Raw genomic sequence first — 14,046 nt, 5'->3', positions numbered from 1 at the left:
GCCTATGGATTTACTTATAGGTAAAGTCAACAAATGAGAAAAGAGAGAGAATGTGTTTTGGGTACTAGCCTACTATACACAACTAGCAATCATCTGAATAATAAGTATTTAGGGATGCATCCGTCTAATAATATTTAATCGAGAAAAATTGAAGTTCAGCTGTATTCTACCTGAGACATTATGGAGAAGGCAGGGTGGAAAATGTGTGAATTTTACTCACAAGGCAAAACAATATTGTGGTACTGATTTTAGGTTGCACATAATAGTCTAACATGTTAGATTATACCGTACTTAATAGAAGTGAATGCATGCAAATTTGAACTCTGAAAACTGGTATTTGAAGATGAAAACATTCGGGTTACATTGTGTGTGTGTCTTCTTTGGAGTGGTTTTACGCAGAGAATATTCTTGCGGTTTCAATGTCGAATGCCTTTGATGTGTTAAATTAGGGAGTATATTGTACTACGAATATTAGCCTAGTACCTCATACTATTTAAAAAAAAAAATCATAATAATATAAGTATTTTGTATGTTATGCAATATATAGCCTACATATTGTCTGGATATGGCCTATATTTCAAAAACGATTTGCATCTTAGAAAATTAGTTCAAATAAGCAATCAATTACATCAGGTTTTCATTTTCTCCCAGTGTTTTTTCCCACTTAGAAAACACATATACGACTTGGAACAGGTTATAGGCCCAGTAAATTGCGTAATGCTACTTCTAGTGTTAAACGTGCTTTACGCATCGGCCATTGTATCCAGAAATGAAAAAGAGGCACACTTGACTCAAATGTAGCCTAAAAAATATGATGGTAATGTCAGGTAAGAACCAATCTCTGAGACGATGTTCTTCGTTCTTGCGTAGAATGCAGATACGAGGTTATATGTGGTCTGCATGCACACCGATCGCACTTTTGACTTTGAGACTGGCTAAATCTGTTTATGGTGGCTTGACTCCCTTCGCGCCCCGTCACAGAGGTCAGTAAGCGGTACGTGCATGCCCTTCACAGAGAACTTCACAGATAGCCACGTGGCCTAGCAGGCGCCCCAGCACGGCCACACTCTCTCTCTCTCTCTCTCTCTCTCTCTCTCTCTCTCTCTCTCTCTCTCTCTCTCTCTCTCTCTCTCTCTCTCTCTCTCTCTCTCTCTCTCTCTCTCTCTCTCAATTTCAATTACATTTGAGGGCTTTATTGGCATGGGAAACATATGTTTACATTGCCAAAACAAGAGAAATATATCATAAACAATAAAACATTTACTGTAAACACTACTCTTACAAAAATTCGAAAAGAATAAAGACATTTCAAATGTCATATTATGTGCATATACACAAATATTGCTGTTGTGATTGGTATTTCACCCAATAGATATGGGAGTTTATCAAAATTTGATTTGTTTTCGAATTATTTGTGGGTCTGTGTAATCTGAGGGAAATATGTGTATGGTCATTTGGCAGGAAGTTAGGAAGTGCAGCTCAGTTTCCACCTCATTTTGTGGGCAGTGTGCACATAGCCTGTCTTCTCTTGAGAGCCAGGTCTGCCTTCGGCGGCCTTTCTTTCTCTCTCTCTCTCTCTCTCTCTCTCCATCTTTCTTTCTTTCTCTCTCTCTCTCTCATACCGTTTATGGCACCGAGCACGTTAGAGAGAGAGGAAAAGTAGTGTGCAACGATATTCACTTGCGTGTGTGTGTGTGTGTGTGTGTGTGTGTGTGTGTGTGTGTGTGTGTGTGTGTGTGTGTGTGTGTGTGTGTGTGTGTGTGTGTGTGTGTGTGTGTGTGTGTGTGTGTGTGTGTGTGTGTGTGTGTGTGTGTGTGTGTGTGTGTGTGTGTGTGTTGAAGAAAATCAGACAGCAACGTCCAGCATCATCTTTATAATTAGCCTAATAATAATGACATAATAATAATTATAGCCTAATAATACCAATAATAATTATATAATAACAATAGTGGCATTAATATAAATACTTGTAACGAAATAACAATTTAGAGGAGGACCTTTGTACCAGAGTGTCCCCCATTCGTTTTTACAAGCATTTATTGGATGCCTTTAATTCTTATCTAAATCCTTTAGTCCAGACAAACCGAACGCTGTGATGAACTAAACGTGAACTGTGTATTTGCAGTTAATTTCTGAATTTGTTAGCGGATTATTTTTGTCAGCTTCTGTGGCATGGTAAGTATCATGGTTTTGCCAAGGGATACCCTGTTCAATCAAAACCGGATTTTGATCTTCCAAAGCTCCTCAGCTTGTATTTGTTATTTGTTTAACATTATGTCTGCGTGCACAATCTATTTCGGGGCCTATCCAAGGTTGTGGGGAGTGTTTTCTATAGGTTCTCCTCACCCCCACTCCTTTAACTGATACGTGTGGGCGGGAACAGTGCACGAACTGAAGGTCAAGTTAGTACCTTATATGGATCCCTAGTGTACCAACACACTGACTGACTGACTGACTGACTGACTGACTGACCGACCGACCGACCAACACACTGACTGACTGACTGACTGACTGGGTGCAATAGAAATCTGTGAATTGTCTCCCACTGGGAGCACAACAAAAACAAACGTCTCACTAGTTTCCTTTTTTTGTGTTTTGTTTTACTTGCCATTGGTAAAATGCATTGAACACCATGGATAATTTGCTTACTTTGAGATGCGCTGTAAGCCTAATAGATGTGAAACGGGAAAATTGACTCTGATTGATTTCTGACTGGTAAATACAGACGATGCGTTGACTTATATTTGAAACGTTGTGGTATTGAAATAGAACACTATTCTACTTTAGTGAAAATCCTACTTTACGAAATAATCCTAATTTTAGCCATAGGCTACGTTTTACCAGCTACGCTTCTTTAATATGCATGCACTTTAGTCCTTCAAGCTTATAGCCTATATCGAGTAATGCATGTGCGTTATTCAGTGCACAATGTCAGTTGTTTCCTAGAATAAAGCGGGACTTGGATGAGGGTGTATAGACCTGCTAAGCTCACTGATCAACACAGCCGCGGCCGCGTTCATTTCTTCAAGTCAATCATTTGTCATGCCTAATTGTACCGCAACATTAAGGCCTTTTGAAACGTATCTTTGCCATTGTATCTAATATCTTACTGCATGGGAAATGACGTGTTGACTTTTGTTTAGCTTTATTTAACTACGCAAGTCAGTTAAGAACAAAGTCTTATTTACAACGACGGCCCACCGGGGAACAGAGGGTTAAGTGCCTTGTTCAGGGTCAGCTCGGGGATTCGATCCAGCAACCTTTCGGTTACTGGCCCAACGCTCTAACTACTAGTCTACCTGCCGCCCCGACTTCAAAGGTGAACTAAAAAACGCAGACAGGGAAATCCACACAGCAATTAGGTAGGGATCCATCTTTATTGACACACACAATAACAGGGGTATGCTTTGCTAACTCATCGTTTGAAACAATAGTAACAAATATCGCAGCAAATAAAGAAAATAAAGTAGTAGGGCTAAAATGTAATTATAGCAATAACTGAATTTGGGTAAGCAGGCTACATTTGCTACATGAAATAGTTACATTTGGATTCGTTTTAGTATAGATTAGACCTGCAGAAATGAACCTATTTACTTTTTTTGCTCTATTCCATTTCACACTTAAATGTAACTTCATATAGACACGTTTATTTGGTGAACTGTGACGCACCTGTGCAAGATATTTATCTTTACGATTTATGTAATAAGATATTCTTCTTTTCGCAATGGAAGCATACTTGTAGTTGATAATATAACCTACAAAAAAAAGTCTAAATATGTATTTTAGTGTGATTTATATTATTTAGAACTTCTGAAAAGGATTGACTTTAAAAACATTCACATTTTTTAACAGCCGACATATCCAGACTCATATGCAAAACAAATCGTGGTAAGGAAAGTTGTTTTTTATGTAGGTGCAACATATAGGAGGGAGGTTTAATAACTGTGTAAAAAAGTAAAGTTATTCAGGCCTGCAATTATTGATTATTTTTTGTGTGCATTTTTATTAATGTTCATAAGTAGGCCAAACAAACACTAGCTGGTTTTGTTTTTAGGATGCCCACTACACTTTGCCTCCCTGCAATAAAAAGGATTTGACCAGTCAATAATATTTACCATGGCCTATGATAATACATTTCTCAGAGGAGCAGACGTTTGTTTCTACTTCAACATATCACTGGATAAATATGGATGAAGATAACCATAAAATAAATTGCCAATATGTGTGAAATAATTTGACACTTTCACAGAATTGATGACAATATTTCATTGATCATTATTGTAAAAAACTATTGTAAAACACACCAAATTATTGTCCGCAAAATAATTCAAAGCTATTTAAATGTCCAAACACTGGAGTTCCTTTAACTTGAATGTATATCTTGGTGATGAGAGGACTAATCAAAGGCCTATAATGGTTTGTCAATCTTTGTGCTCCTATAGTCCACAAATAGACTCTGGAGAGCCCTTTTACCGTGTTTATATCATCTGATCTTGTAACCTACTGGTTCCCAGTGCAAATACGTTCAAGCTAGGTGCATTCACTGAGACCTCAGTAAAAATAAGGGCCTTTCTTGTTGTGCTTGAAACTCTTCGCAGCTCATAGAACCACGTTTAACAGCCCGACGTACATCCAATTAAATGTATCTAGGCCATGGGGGGACAGTAACATGATTACTCACGCTCCCCACATTTAGCCCTGGTTCAGACCGCTTTAATATGAGGCGCGCCGGGCCGGCCGTGCGCCTCTCAACAGGATAACTGTGCTTTCCTTCCGTTTTGGTGCGTGGTGACGAAACAAGGTCTGTGTCTGGAGCACAGAAGCAAAAATGTGGATGATGAAATTATTTACAGCATTGTCTGATCCCCAAAAGCTAAGGAATAGGAATAGTCCATAATAGGTTTAGGCTATGAACCGGACCACACAATAGACATGCTATCGATCATAGGCTATTAACAGAACAGCCTACGACTTGTGAGTACACATGCAACTTATTCCCCATGTACTTTTCTAGTGTTCATTTTTGTCCAGATAGTTATTTGTGTTCTAAAAAACCTTTCGGTTACCATTGTAATAATGGTGCGAGGTAGAAATACATTGCCTATATTCCTGACATAGTCGTAAAAGCTTGTGCTCACAAACAATGATGTTTAACCAGAGAATGGCAAATATTTACAACACCTTTCAGGAAATTCTCAGGACTCCAAAAAGCCATGTGTGGCTACTAAGTTGAAGCCTCTGCCTGTATTTTCGTACATTTTATGATCATACTCGCTGCCTGTGGTAGACATATTCGTCAGGGACTTTAGTTAGTCAAAAACATTAGTAAAGGAAACCCTTCCCACTGGGCACACACTGGTTGAATCAACGTTGTTTCCACGTCATTTCATTGAAATTATGCTGACTCAACATGAAATAGAAGTTGAATTAACGTCTGTGCCCAGTGGGTTCTTATTTCGAGAAATGGCGCACCAGCCATCCACTTCCAGGGTCCTACCGTGGGTGGAATATTACAGACTAAAATCCATTACTTTAACTTAAATCCAAGAAGAATAAACACATGGTAAACCTTATCCCCCGAATGATGGCCTTGGAGCTTCAGCCCCGTAAGACATTTATCGTTTTAGGTATTCGAAGGAGGATTACGCACGGTGTTCATTTTCCTTACTAGCTTGTGTCCAGATTTGAAAACGGAAGTGTTGTGGGCATGCCATTTATGTAATACCGCAGACAATGTGTTGGCATCTCTGTATGAAATTGTACACGACTGGTATATAGGTATATCCCTGTTTCAGCGATTGGGCCTTTCAGTTAAGGCCTAGCTTGATTAACCTTCTCAAAATCAGTGTGCATATTAATTAGAGCGCATGCAGAAAACGCTGTTAGTGATTTCTGAGCTGGAGAATATCTGACAGTGTTATGGTCTACATGAAGGCTATTACATGAAGGCTACTATGCACTTTGTTTGTTGTTGTCTTGCTATAGACGATAATGAATTCCACAAAGGAACTAAGAATTAATTATTCTGCGTGGAGGCTTCGTTTACAGTAAATGTTGTTATTGGCTTTGGAGAATTAGCGCCATTTAGAACTCTTTATTGAAATGACTCAACAGCACAACGACAGTACATTTTCTGCAACCTGTCAATATGAATGGTTTATTATTATGTTTTCGACTAGTTTACTTTTTGGAATGTATGAAGTTCCCAATGAAACGTATTATATCACTTCTTGAGGCGCGCTTCTCCTAAATAATGCAAAGCGCCTTGAGCAAAAAGCGCTATTATAATCCAATCATGATTTGTGATATTAATTATCCAAGATATAGAATTCCTTGCAAAATATGAATAATAAGCCTTCCTAAAACTGGATGGTAGCTTTAGGCCTATGCATTTGAGAGTCGAGCTATCGCTTCTTTGTGTGCGTTTATGGATTGTCTAAACCTGAATAATTAAATAGGCCTATATAATGCAATATACTTCTGTCAGGGCCTGAATTATATCCATATAGTTTATGGTCATGCGTCATGATATTCCAATGGTTTCCCAATATGGTATGCAAAGTCTTTGAATGTCATTATAGGATCCAAACTTTCACCATGTTCTATTAGGCTACAATATTAGACGCTACAAGCCTGAACGAGAGGGAATTGACTCACGGCGCTCTAGGCTATATATAGCCAGACTAACTAATGGTAGCTAAGTAACATTTGTCCAACATAAGCTATTTTCGAAAATGCTTTCAACTTCTTTTACCCGTCCCTTGTGGTGTGACGTGTTATTGTCCATTTTGTGTTTTCATATAGAATCCTAAACAACGACTGCCTGGTTAGACTACTTCATATGTGCAGGGTAGAACTTATTAGTGTTCACAAATTTTTAACTCCTTACTCTCCCTCTCACTTTATTGTGTTCTATAGAACAAAGGGATTTAGCTTTTTCTTACAGCCATTCGGCGTTTTATGGTTAGGCACGTAGAGGAGTTTAGTGGTCAAATTCAAGTGCTGTGTCTAGGCAGCTGTCTGCTTTCTTTGTACTTGGATGCAGGCATCGTGTACTTCAACCTTTTATCTTCTGAAAGGGGTCTGTAAACAAACATATGTCAATGCCACTGCAACATACCTCTCTCCAACATACCTAGGTCTACTTATTATAGTATTCTTTTTTCTGATGGTTTAAATGGAACAGCAGACGTGATGTGGGTTTTTCTTCCTATAATGTGCTTTAAGGCGACTACCAAAATGTGCCTACATGATTACATACTCTCAAAATCTTAAACGTTTAAACTATTGAAACAATAGGGTTTGGGCTATGCAATTATATAATTTGCATACAGATTACCCTTCAGAAAACATATTTTGGAACAGAGGAAGTTAATGATATTTATCATAATCAATACAATGATCATAGTTTTACTTTGTATTAATGATTGGCGTGATTCAACAACAGTGAAAGTTTCCCACATAAGAGAAATCGCACACGGAGGTATTGTTTGAATAAATGCAATTACAGGATTTAAATACCATACATCCCTCTACTTGATCACATGGCCTAGCCAAGTTTGTGATGGGGATTCCAGACGTCATGTATATTTTGAAGGTAATAACCAATGTATGTCCTGTCTGGGAGCACTATTAAAACGAATCAATAACGAGATTTGTTTTCTCTCCGGAAAACAATGCATATTTAATCGGGCATCTATGTACAGAAGTTACACGATGTAGTCCTAAAGATATACATACAGTAAAGGATTTCTTATTTCTCAACAGCTGTCAGAGTGAAAGTATGCCATGACAAATCGATTCATTTGTTGCCCAGTGAGACTGTAGGGCCTAAGTAGAAATAGGTCCTCAAGCCTAATTCAAAACAAAATAAATGGTCTCCTGTAGACTTTTAGCTTGAATATAGCTAGGTCACCTCTCGAGTAGACTATCATTTTCTAAAACACTGTTCATTTCTGCAATTCAAAGTTAAGATTATTTTATATTTTACACTCTGCGGTTGGTGGATTACAGCTGTTTTGACAGCCGTCGTCGACCAAGGTTAAATTTCACTTGTTGCTCTTCTCTCTTCCACGTTCAGCCTGGAACCTTGGTCTTGAGTTTCTCGGCTATTCTCCTCCAGCTCTAACATGATCCAAGAGAAAGGAAATTAATGAAGAAAATTAGTGATTTTGTCGAACTAAGGTACCCTAAACGGTATGTTGTGTATTGTTTTATTCCCATTTAGTTCACATTTATTTTGAGACACCAAAGATATAGGCTTCCATCAAGGCCATGTCTTGATAAAAATAAAATAAAATACCATCCGGAGAAAAACTAAATAGAAAAATGTCCCTCAAGCACGTGAATGTAGCCAAATGCGTATTCAAAAATGTTTATTTTGAACATTGAGTTTTAATGTTTTTTTTTCCTTATAGGGAAATGTTAGTCTGTTTAGTGGCTGTTAAAAATGTAAATATAGGCTATAAAAGTGGTTTAGATGAAAAATACCCCACGTTTCAAAACTGCAATATCTTAAGCAAGACAACATCTATATCAATCAAAAACAGTCACAATCATTGCCTTGATCAGGAGCAGTTTCAGAGAGGTTAGTCATAGATTCACGATAGATATTTACCTATAATCGCATAAAGCCTGCTAGGCTATGTGTGAAAACACACTTTTCAAAACAGGGGCGCTTCGAGTGTGGTGTTGGAATCTTGGTCTCATTGTAAAGCATGGATTTGTTTTAACTTCGCAGTGATCTCGGTACACTTTGTTGGTAGTGTTTAGTCATACATTACAATGTGTGAGAGTAAATTCTGCTGTCTACCAGTAGGCTATATGCTATTGTACGATATACAACATGTAGTAAACTATGCTATAGTAGTAGTAGTAATAATAATCATAATAGTCATAATAATAGTAAGGTCTTACCTGTAGAATTCAAAATCAAATTTAGTCTGCTATATCACATGCTAAACTATGCTACCCTAGCCCACTCTTATACATAAATAGCCTCATACTCAAGCTTATCTTTATAATTGCCATAACCTAAGCCAACAAACAGGATTATGTTACTGGTTTTCTTAGTGCTCCTGTGGTGTTTAAATGAATCGTTTGAACCTCCTAGATCTTACCTAAGTGAACTACTACACATCCAAGTGTTCCAAATTGATATATGACAATATCTACTTTCGATCACGTGTCTTTGGCGACTTAGACGGATTGCGCGTCATCTTGCCTTCCTAAATTTTCCCCTTCTGCAGTTCGAATCCAAAACATCTATCTATAGTACGGAGTACGGGGGAAAGATGTTTAACTCGGTGAATCTGGGAAACTTCTGCCCCCAGACGCGCAAAGACCGGACATCCGAGTTTGGGGACAGAACGGGCTGCGCCTCAAACATCTACCTCCCGAACTGCACCTACTACGTCCCCGAATTTTCCGCCGTCTCTACGTTTCTTCCACAGGCCTCGTCGCGGCAGATAACCTACCCATATTCCTCAAATCTGCCTCAAGTGCAGCCGGTACGGGAAGTTTCCTATGGATTGGACCCTTCTAGTAAATGGCACCATAGAAGCAATTATGCATCATGCTACTCTGGAGAGGATCTGGTGCACAGGGACTGTCTTCCGTCATCCACCATGACAGAAATGCTTATGAAAACGAACGAGAGTGTGTACAGTCATCACCACCACCACCACCCCAGCTCCAACCATTCCTCCACAGGGTTCTACCCCGGCGTGGGGAAAAACAACGTCCTCCCTCAAGGTTTCGACCGCTTTTTTGAGACCGCATACTGCGGCGCGGACAATCAGTCAGCAGAGAATTGTTTACATAAGAGCGAGGCTAGTAAACTGGAAACAGAGTCCCAGCAGCCAGCGGCTCTACTGGGCGCCCCAGACCAGGACAAGGACCCAGAGGATGAGGAGGAACATACACATTCGGGCTCGTGTACTTCTTCAGCCACGAAGGACGGCAGTGCCAGCAAGAACAGCCACTCGAGTAGGTACCGAAGCTGTAAATGGGGAAAGGTTAAGGGACTAGCCGAGTGTTTTGTCGGTCAGATTTTATGTGGAGTTTTATAAGCATTCAAAGGATTTTATTATAACCTACAAAGCTCTTTCTTACAACGAGAATACTTTTTACGATGGGAAAGTGCTTTGAAAAAAAGCATGTTATACACAGACGCTTCTATCTTAGAGTCCGTGAAATTTTAAGAGCGCGCTATTGTGACAAATGCTAACTTTGATCATGAACTTGCGTTGGGAATTTTAAGGGATTTTCTCCTTGGTCTGTCGTGAGTAAAAACCAATTTGGCAGAACATTGCTTTTGGTATCTTGTTAATTTTCTTTTAGCAGCTTGCATGCAAACTAACCCTACTAAAAGATGCTGGGAGATTATTAGCCTTGTACACTTGGAGGCAAACAAGTATTCTTAATTCAGCTATTGACCATATGACAGGCTCCATAAGTATCCATCTAGGCTATTTATATGTATCTGGAGACAAATTGAATTAGTCGTAGAGACTCGGTTATGTGTTTGTGTCCATATCTGCACCATGCTTGTGTCTGCAATTCAAGCTCTGTACCGCAGTATGAACAGTGCTGGGGAGTAGCGAACTACATGTAGGCTAGTTCAACTAGTAATTTCATTCAAATTTGCTGTAGCTTGGTCGTTGAAATAAATTCAAATCTTGGTACTGTTTTCAGTAGTTTATTACTGTTTTACCATGTAGTGGTGTAGCTAACTGCTGGAACTACACACGACTTTTTTGGCTAAAATAAATTATGGGTAAAGTAGGCAAGAATTTCCTTTCTTTTTCGGCATCAGACCACCTGCCGGATTTTCCCTTGAAACATAGTTTTGGGGTTAAATAAGCTAAATTACACATTATGTTAACATCTAACTCCAGAGTGACCTGTTCTTGTCATTTGTAGTCAGATTAAGGTATGATACTTTTTCACGAAGTAGTTTGCATGATGCGAATTACTTTTTCAAAGTTACTTCAGTTAAGGTAACTATATGTTTCTTAAGGGTAGTTTTAGTGTATCTTAAGTTCTTCCAGTGTGAAGTAATTGATAGCTTGGTAAACTATATTTTCAAAGTAGCTTCCCCAACACTGAGTATGAAAACACATTCTGTATACACAGTCTTTATAGCTACATTCTGTTAGCATCAATGCTACATCTATGTGTATTGCATTTAGTTATGAATTAGGGTATGCGTAAATTGTGGTCAGTTTGAACTGAGAACCCCTTTCCATTCGGTTAGCCCTGAGATATCTATGTCTGAATTTGCAGTGATTTATACAAACACACACACACACACACACATTGGCGTCTGTTTGTGTAGCCTGATGTTGCACAATCAGAGTATAACTGTAGAGATGTTTTATGTCGTTGTACTTTGTCTTTTTCATGAGCTTTTGACCACAACTGTGATGTATTGCCACTTTGAGAGCCATTTTAGCTTTACAAGAGGATTAATATCTAATATAAACATGTGCATTTCAAACAACCATGAAGGAGTGTGCAAATGTATAGTTGAATTCCATGGGAATGCCCCGCAAACTGCAGCCATATACATTTTGTTATTGTATATTTGTAATAAATAAACACATACTTAGTTGATATTCTTTGCACTTTGAGTGCGTGGGATAATTTAACAGTCTTTATGGCTGATTGATTTGATCTATTGCGTGCAGTGTTGGATGTTGGATGTTGACAGAATTGGTACCATTAAATTAATGCTTCTAGAAATACCTGAATAGTGTATTCACAGAAAGAGCCTACGTACTTTATGTTGGTGTTAATACTGTTAGCTAGGCTACTTTAACTTCATGTGAATATCCGTGCGTGAATGACAAACGATTCCTTGAAACTTTCGCTGATCATGTCCTTCCTGTTTGATTACCCCAGGTACTCCTCGCACGAGGAAGAAGAGATGTCCATACTCCAAATTTCAGATTCGAGAATTGGAGCGGGAGTTCTTCTTTAACGTTTACATCAATAAAGAGAAACGGCTGCAGCTTTCCCGGATGCTGAACCTCACTGACCGACAGGTTAAAATCTGGTTTCAGAATCGAAGAATGAAAGAAAAGAAATTAAGCAGAGATCGTTTGCAATATTTTTCTGGAAACCCTCTATTGTGAACATGTGAGGAGTGTTAAAGCATAGGCCTAATGATTATAGTCAAAGGTCAATGACACTCTTTTCTCAGTGAATTCTTATCACCAGTAATAAACAAAGTTCAAGTTACAAAAAGTAGCCCAGATCAGCAGCCATGTTGAGCAACTAAATGTTATGATGGGGTTATTTCTATTTCCAACATATGGGGTTTCTCTATGTATGCGTAATAAGCCGCCATTTTCCTGTAGCCTTCGTGCACAGAATAATTTATATTTCAGATATAGGCCTACAGGTGATATAATAATCATTGATATGCCGTAGTTCATATGAATTTCCATGTATTTACCACGAATTTTAATTCTGTGTATTTACTTGTGCATTTCACAAGTATATTATTTGTTGAATATTAAATGTTACAACACAATTTGGAAGCAATGATAGGCCTGTATTGGATATTTAAAAATGTCCCTTCCCTCTGGTCGTTGTATAGGTATATGTATTGCCTATGTGTAGCCTACCATGAAACTACGATTCTCTTTTCGACTAGACTATTGAACACAAAATAGTATTTACAGGCTTCATTTTTGCCATTGAGAACTGTGACGTGTACAATTTGTAATAATGTTTTCCCTTGTACAGACTATGCAACTATGTGCATTCGTATTGTAAATATGATTTCATTTTTAATTTCTCACCCCCTTTCCGTGCTGCTATTTTCTTTACACCGCCCAAGCAAGCAGTGTACTTTAAAAGCTTTAATGTTAACGCTCCTTTAAATTATTTGCTTTATGCTCGGTGTTTGGCTATGGAAGAGGAGGAGGAAAATGTGGAGCTGTGCCTGTGTATCATTAATATAAAGATACCTATGAAATAAACAGACATATAGACAACAAACAGACTCTGGTGGATTTTGTCATAGATTTTTATTATTGACCATGGCTATCTGCTGGTCATTTTTAAAGGGAATTGATTAAGAGTGGTAGCCAATGGTTGAAAAAGTATTGCCAAAACCTCTGACTGCATTTGAGTCTTAGATTTTATTTTTAACCATTAAGTCTATCTGATGGTAATTTAAAGGATTTGAGTGGGGGTTTCTATCCTGAATGGTTATCTTGTTAGTGGGGTATTTCTCGGGGTATTTATATATATCAACTATTGTCATCTAGGAATAGGCCTTCCCTTTTTACGCAAACATTTTCTGACAAAAAAGTTGAGGGAGTGTGTGGTGGGACTGTTGAGTGGTACATTCATATAGGAGTGCATATTTGAGCTTTTGCAAGCATACACAGGGTTAGACACAAACAACAACATGCAAACTAGGCTACATTTCAGATACGCAGAGAAAGAAAGAGGTACAGGATCCTTCTTTAGTGCCCACTAAATGGAATCGCCACTCTTGCAGTCTAGACACTGCCATAAAGACAAAGGCACTAAATTGACATTTTTGCTCTTAATTGCACCGTCTGTTCGTGGGGAATGGTGCTCACTTCCGCAGTAAATAGTAAACAAGTAAGACTGGCTGTCGGAACAAAAAAACTTGACAACTACACTGTTCAACCTGACCTCGGGCCGGTGTTGTGCACATACGACTGCACATTAGACACACACACACACACACACACACACACACACACACACACACACACACACACACACACACACACACACACACACACACACACACACACACACACACACACACACACACACACACACACACACACACACACACACACACACACACACACACACACACACACACACACACACACACACACACACACACACACACTTTAGCCATATGAGACAGACATTTCTGATAAAAACGGACCCCTAAAATTAAATCTTGGAATTCCAAGTCAATGGTGGTAGGTGTATGTGCATATCTATAAATATCGAGGACATTACTGGTGTGTGACTGATTTGATAGAT

The 14,046-nt window shown here is 38.6% G+C and overlaps 1 protein-coding gene across 1 annotated transcript; it reads left to right on the top strand.

The window, feature by feature from the left end:
- The first annotated feature begins 9,186 nt into the window (after positions 1-9,186).
- Positions 9,187-13,008, top strand: LOC139557717 (homeobox protein Hox-C11a). Its single transcript, XM_071372839.1, has 2 exons — positions 9,187-9,987; positions 11,905-13,008. The coding sequence occupies exons 1-2, from the start codon at positions 9,294-9,296 to the stop codon at positions 12,135-12,137; spliced, it is 927 nt and encodes a 308-aa protein (XP_071228940.1). The 5' UTR covers positions 9,187-9,293; the 3' UTR covers positions 12,138-13,008.
- The last annotated feature ends 1,038 nt before the right edge of the window (positions 13,009-14,046 follow it).

The sequence above is a fragment of the Salvelinus alpinus genome, chromosome 28 (assembly GCF_045679555.1).
Source record: "Salvelinus alpinus chromosome 28, SLU_Salpinus.1, whole genome shotgun sequence".
NCBI lineage: Eukaryota > Metazoa > Chordata > Actinopteri > Salmoniformes > Salmonidae > Salvelinus > Salvelinus alpinus.
The sequence above is the reverse complement of the archived record's forward strand: the minus strand, read 5'-3'. Positions and strand labels throughout refer to the sequence as shown.

Coding starts and splice junctions, on each gene's coding strand:
- LOC139557717 (XM_071372839.1), top strand. CDS start 9,294: ATGTTTAACTCGGTGAATCTGGGAAACTTCTGCCCCCAGACGCGCAAA. Junction 9,988..11,904: donor CAGCAAGAACAGCCACTCGA/GTAGGTACCGAA, acceptor TGATTACCCCAG/GTACTCCTCGCACGAGGAAG.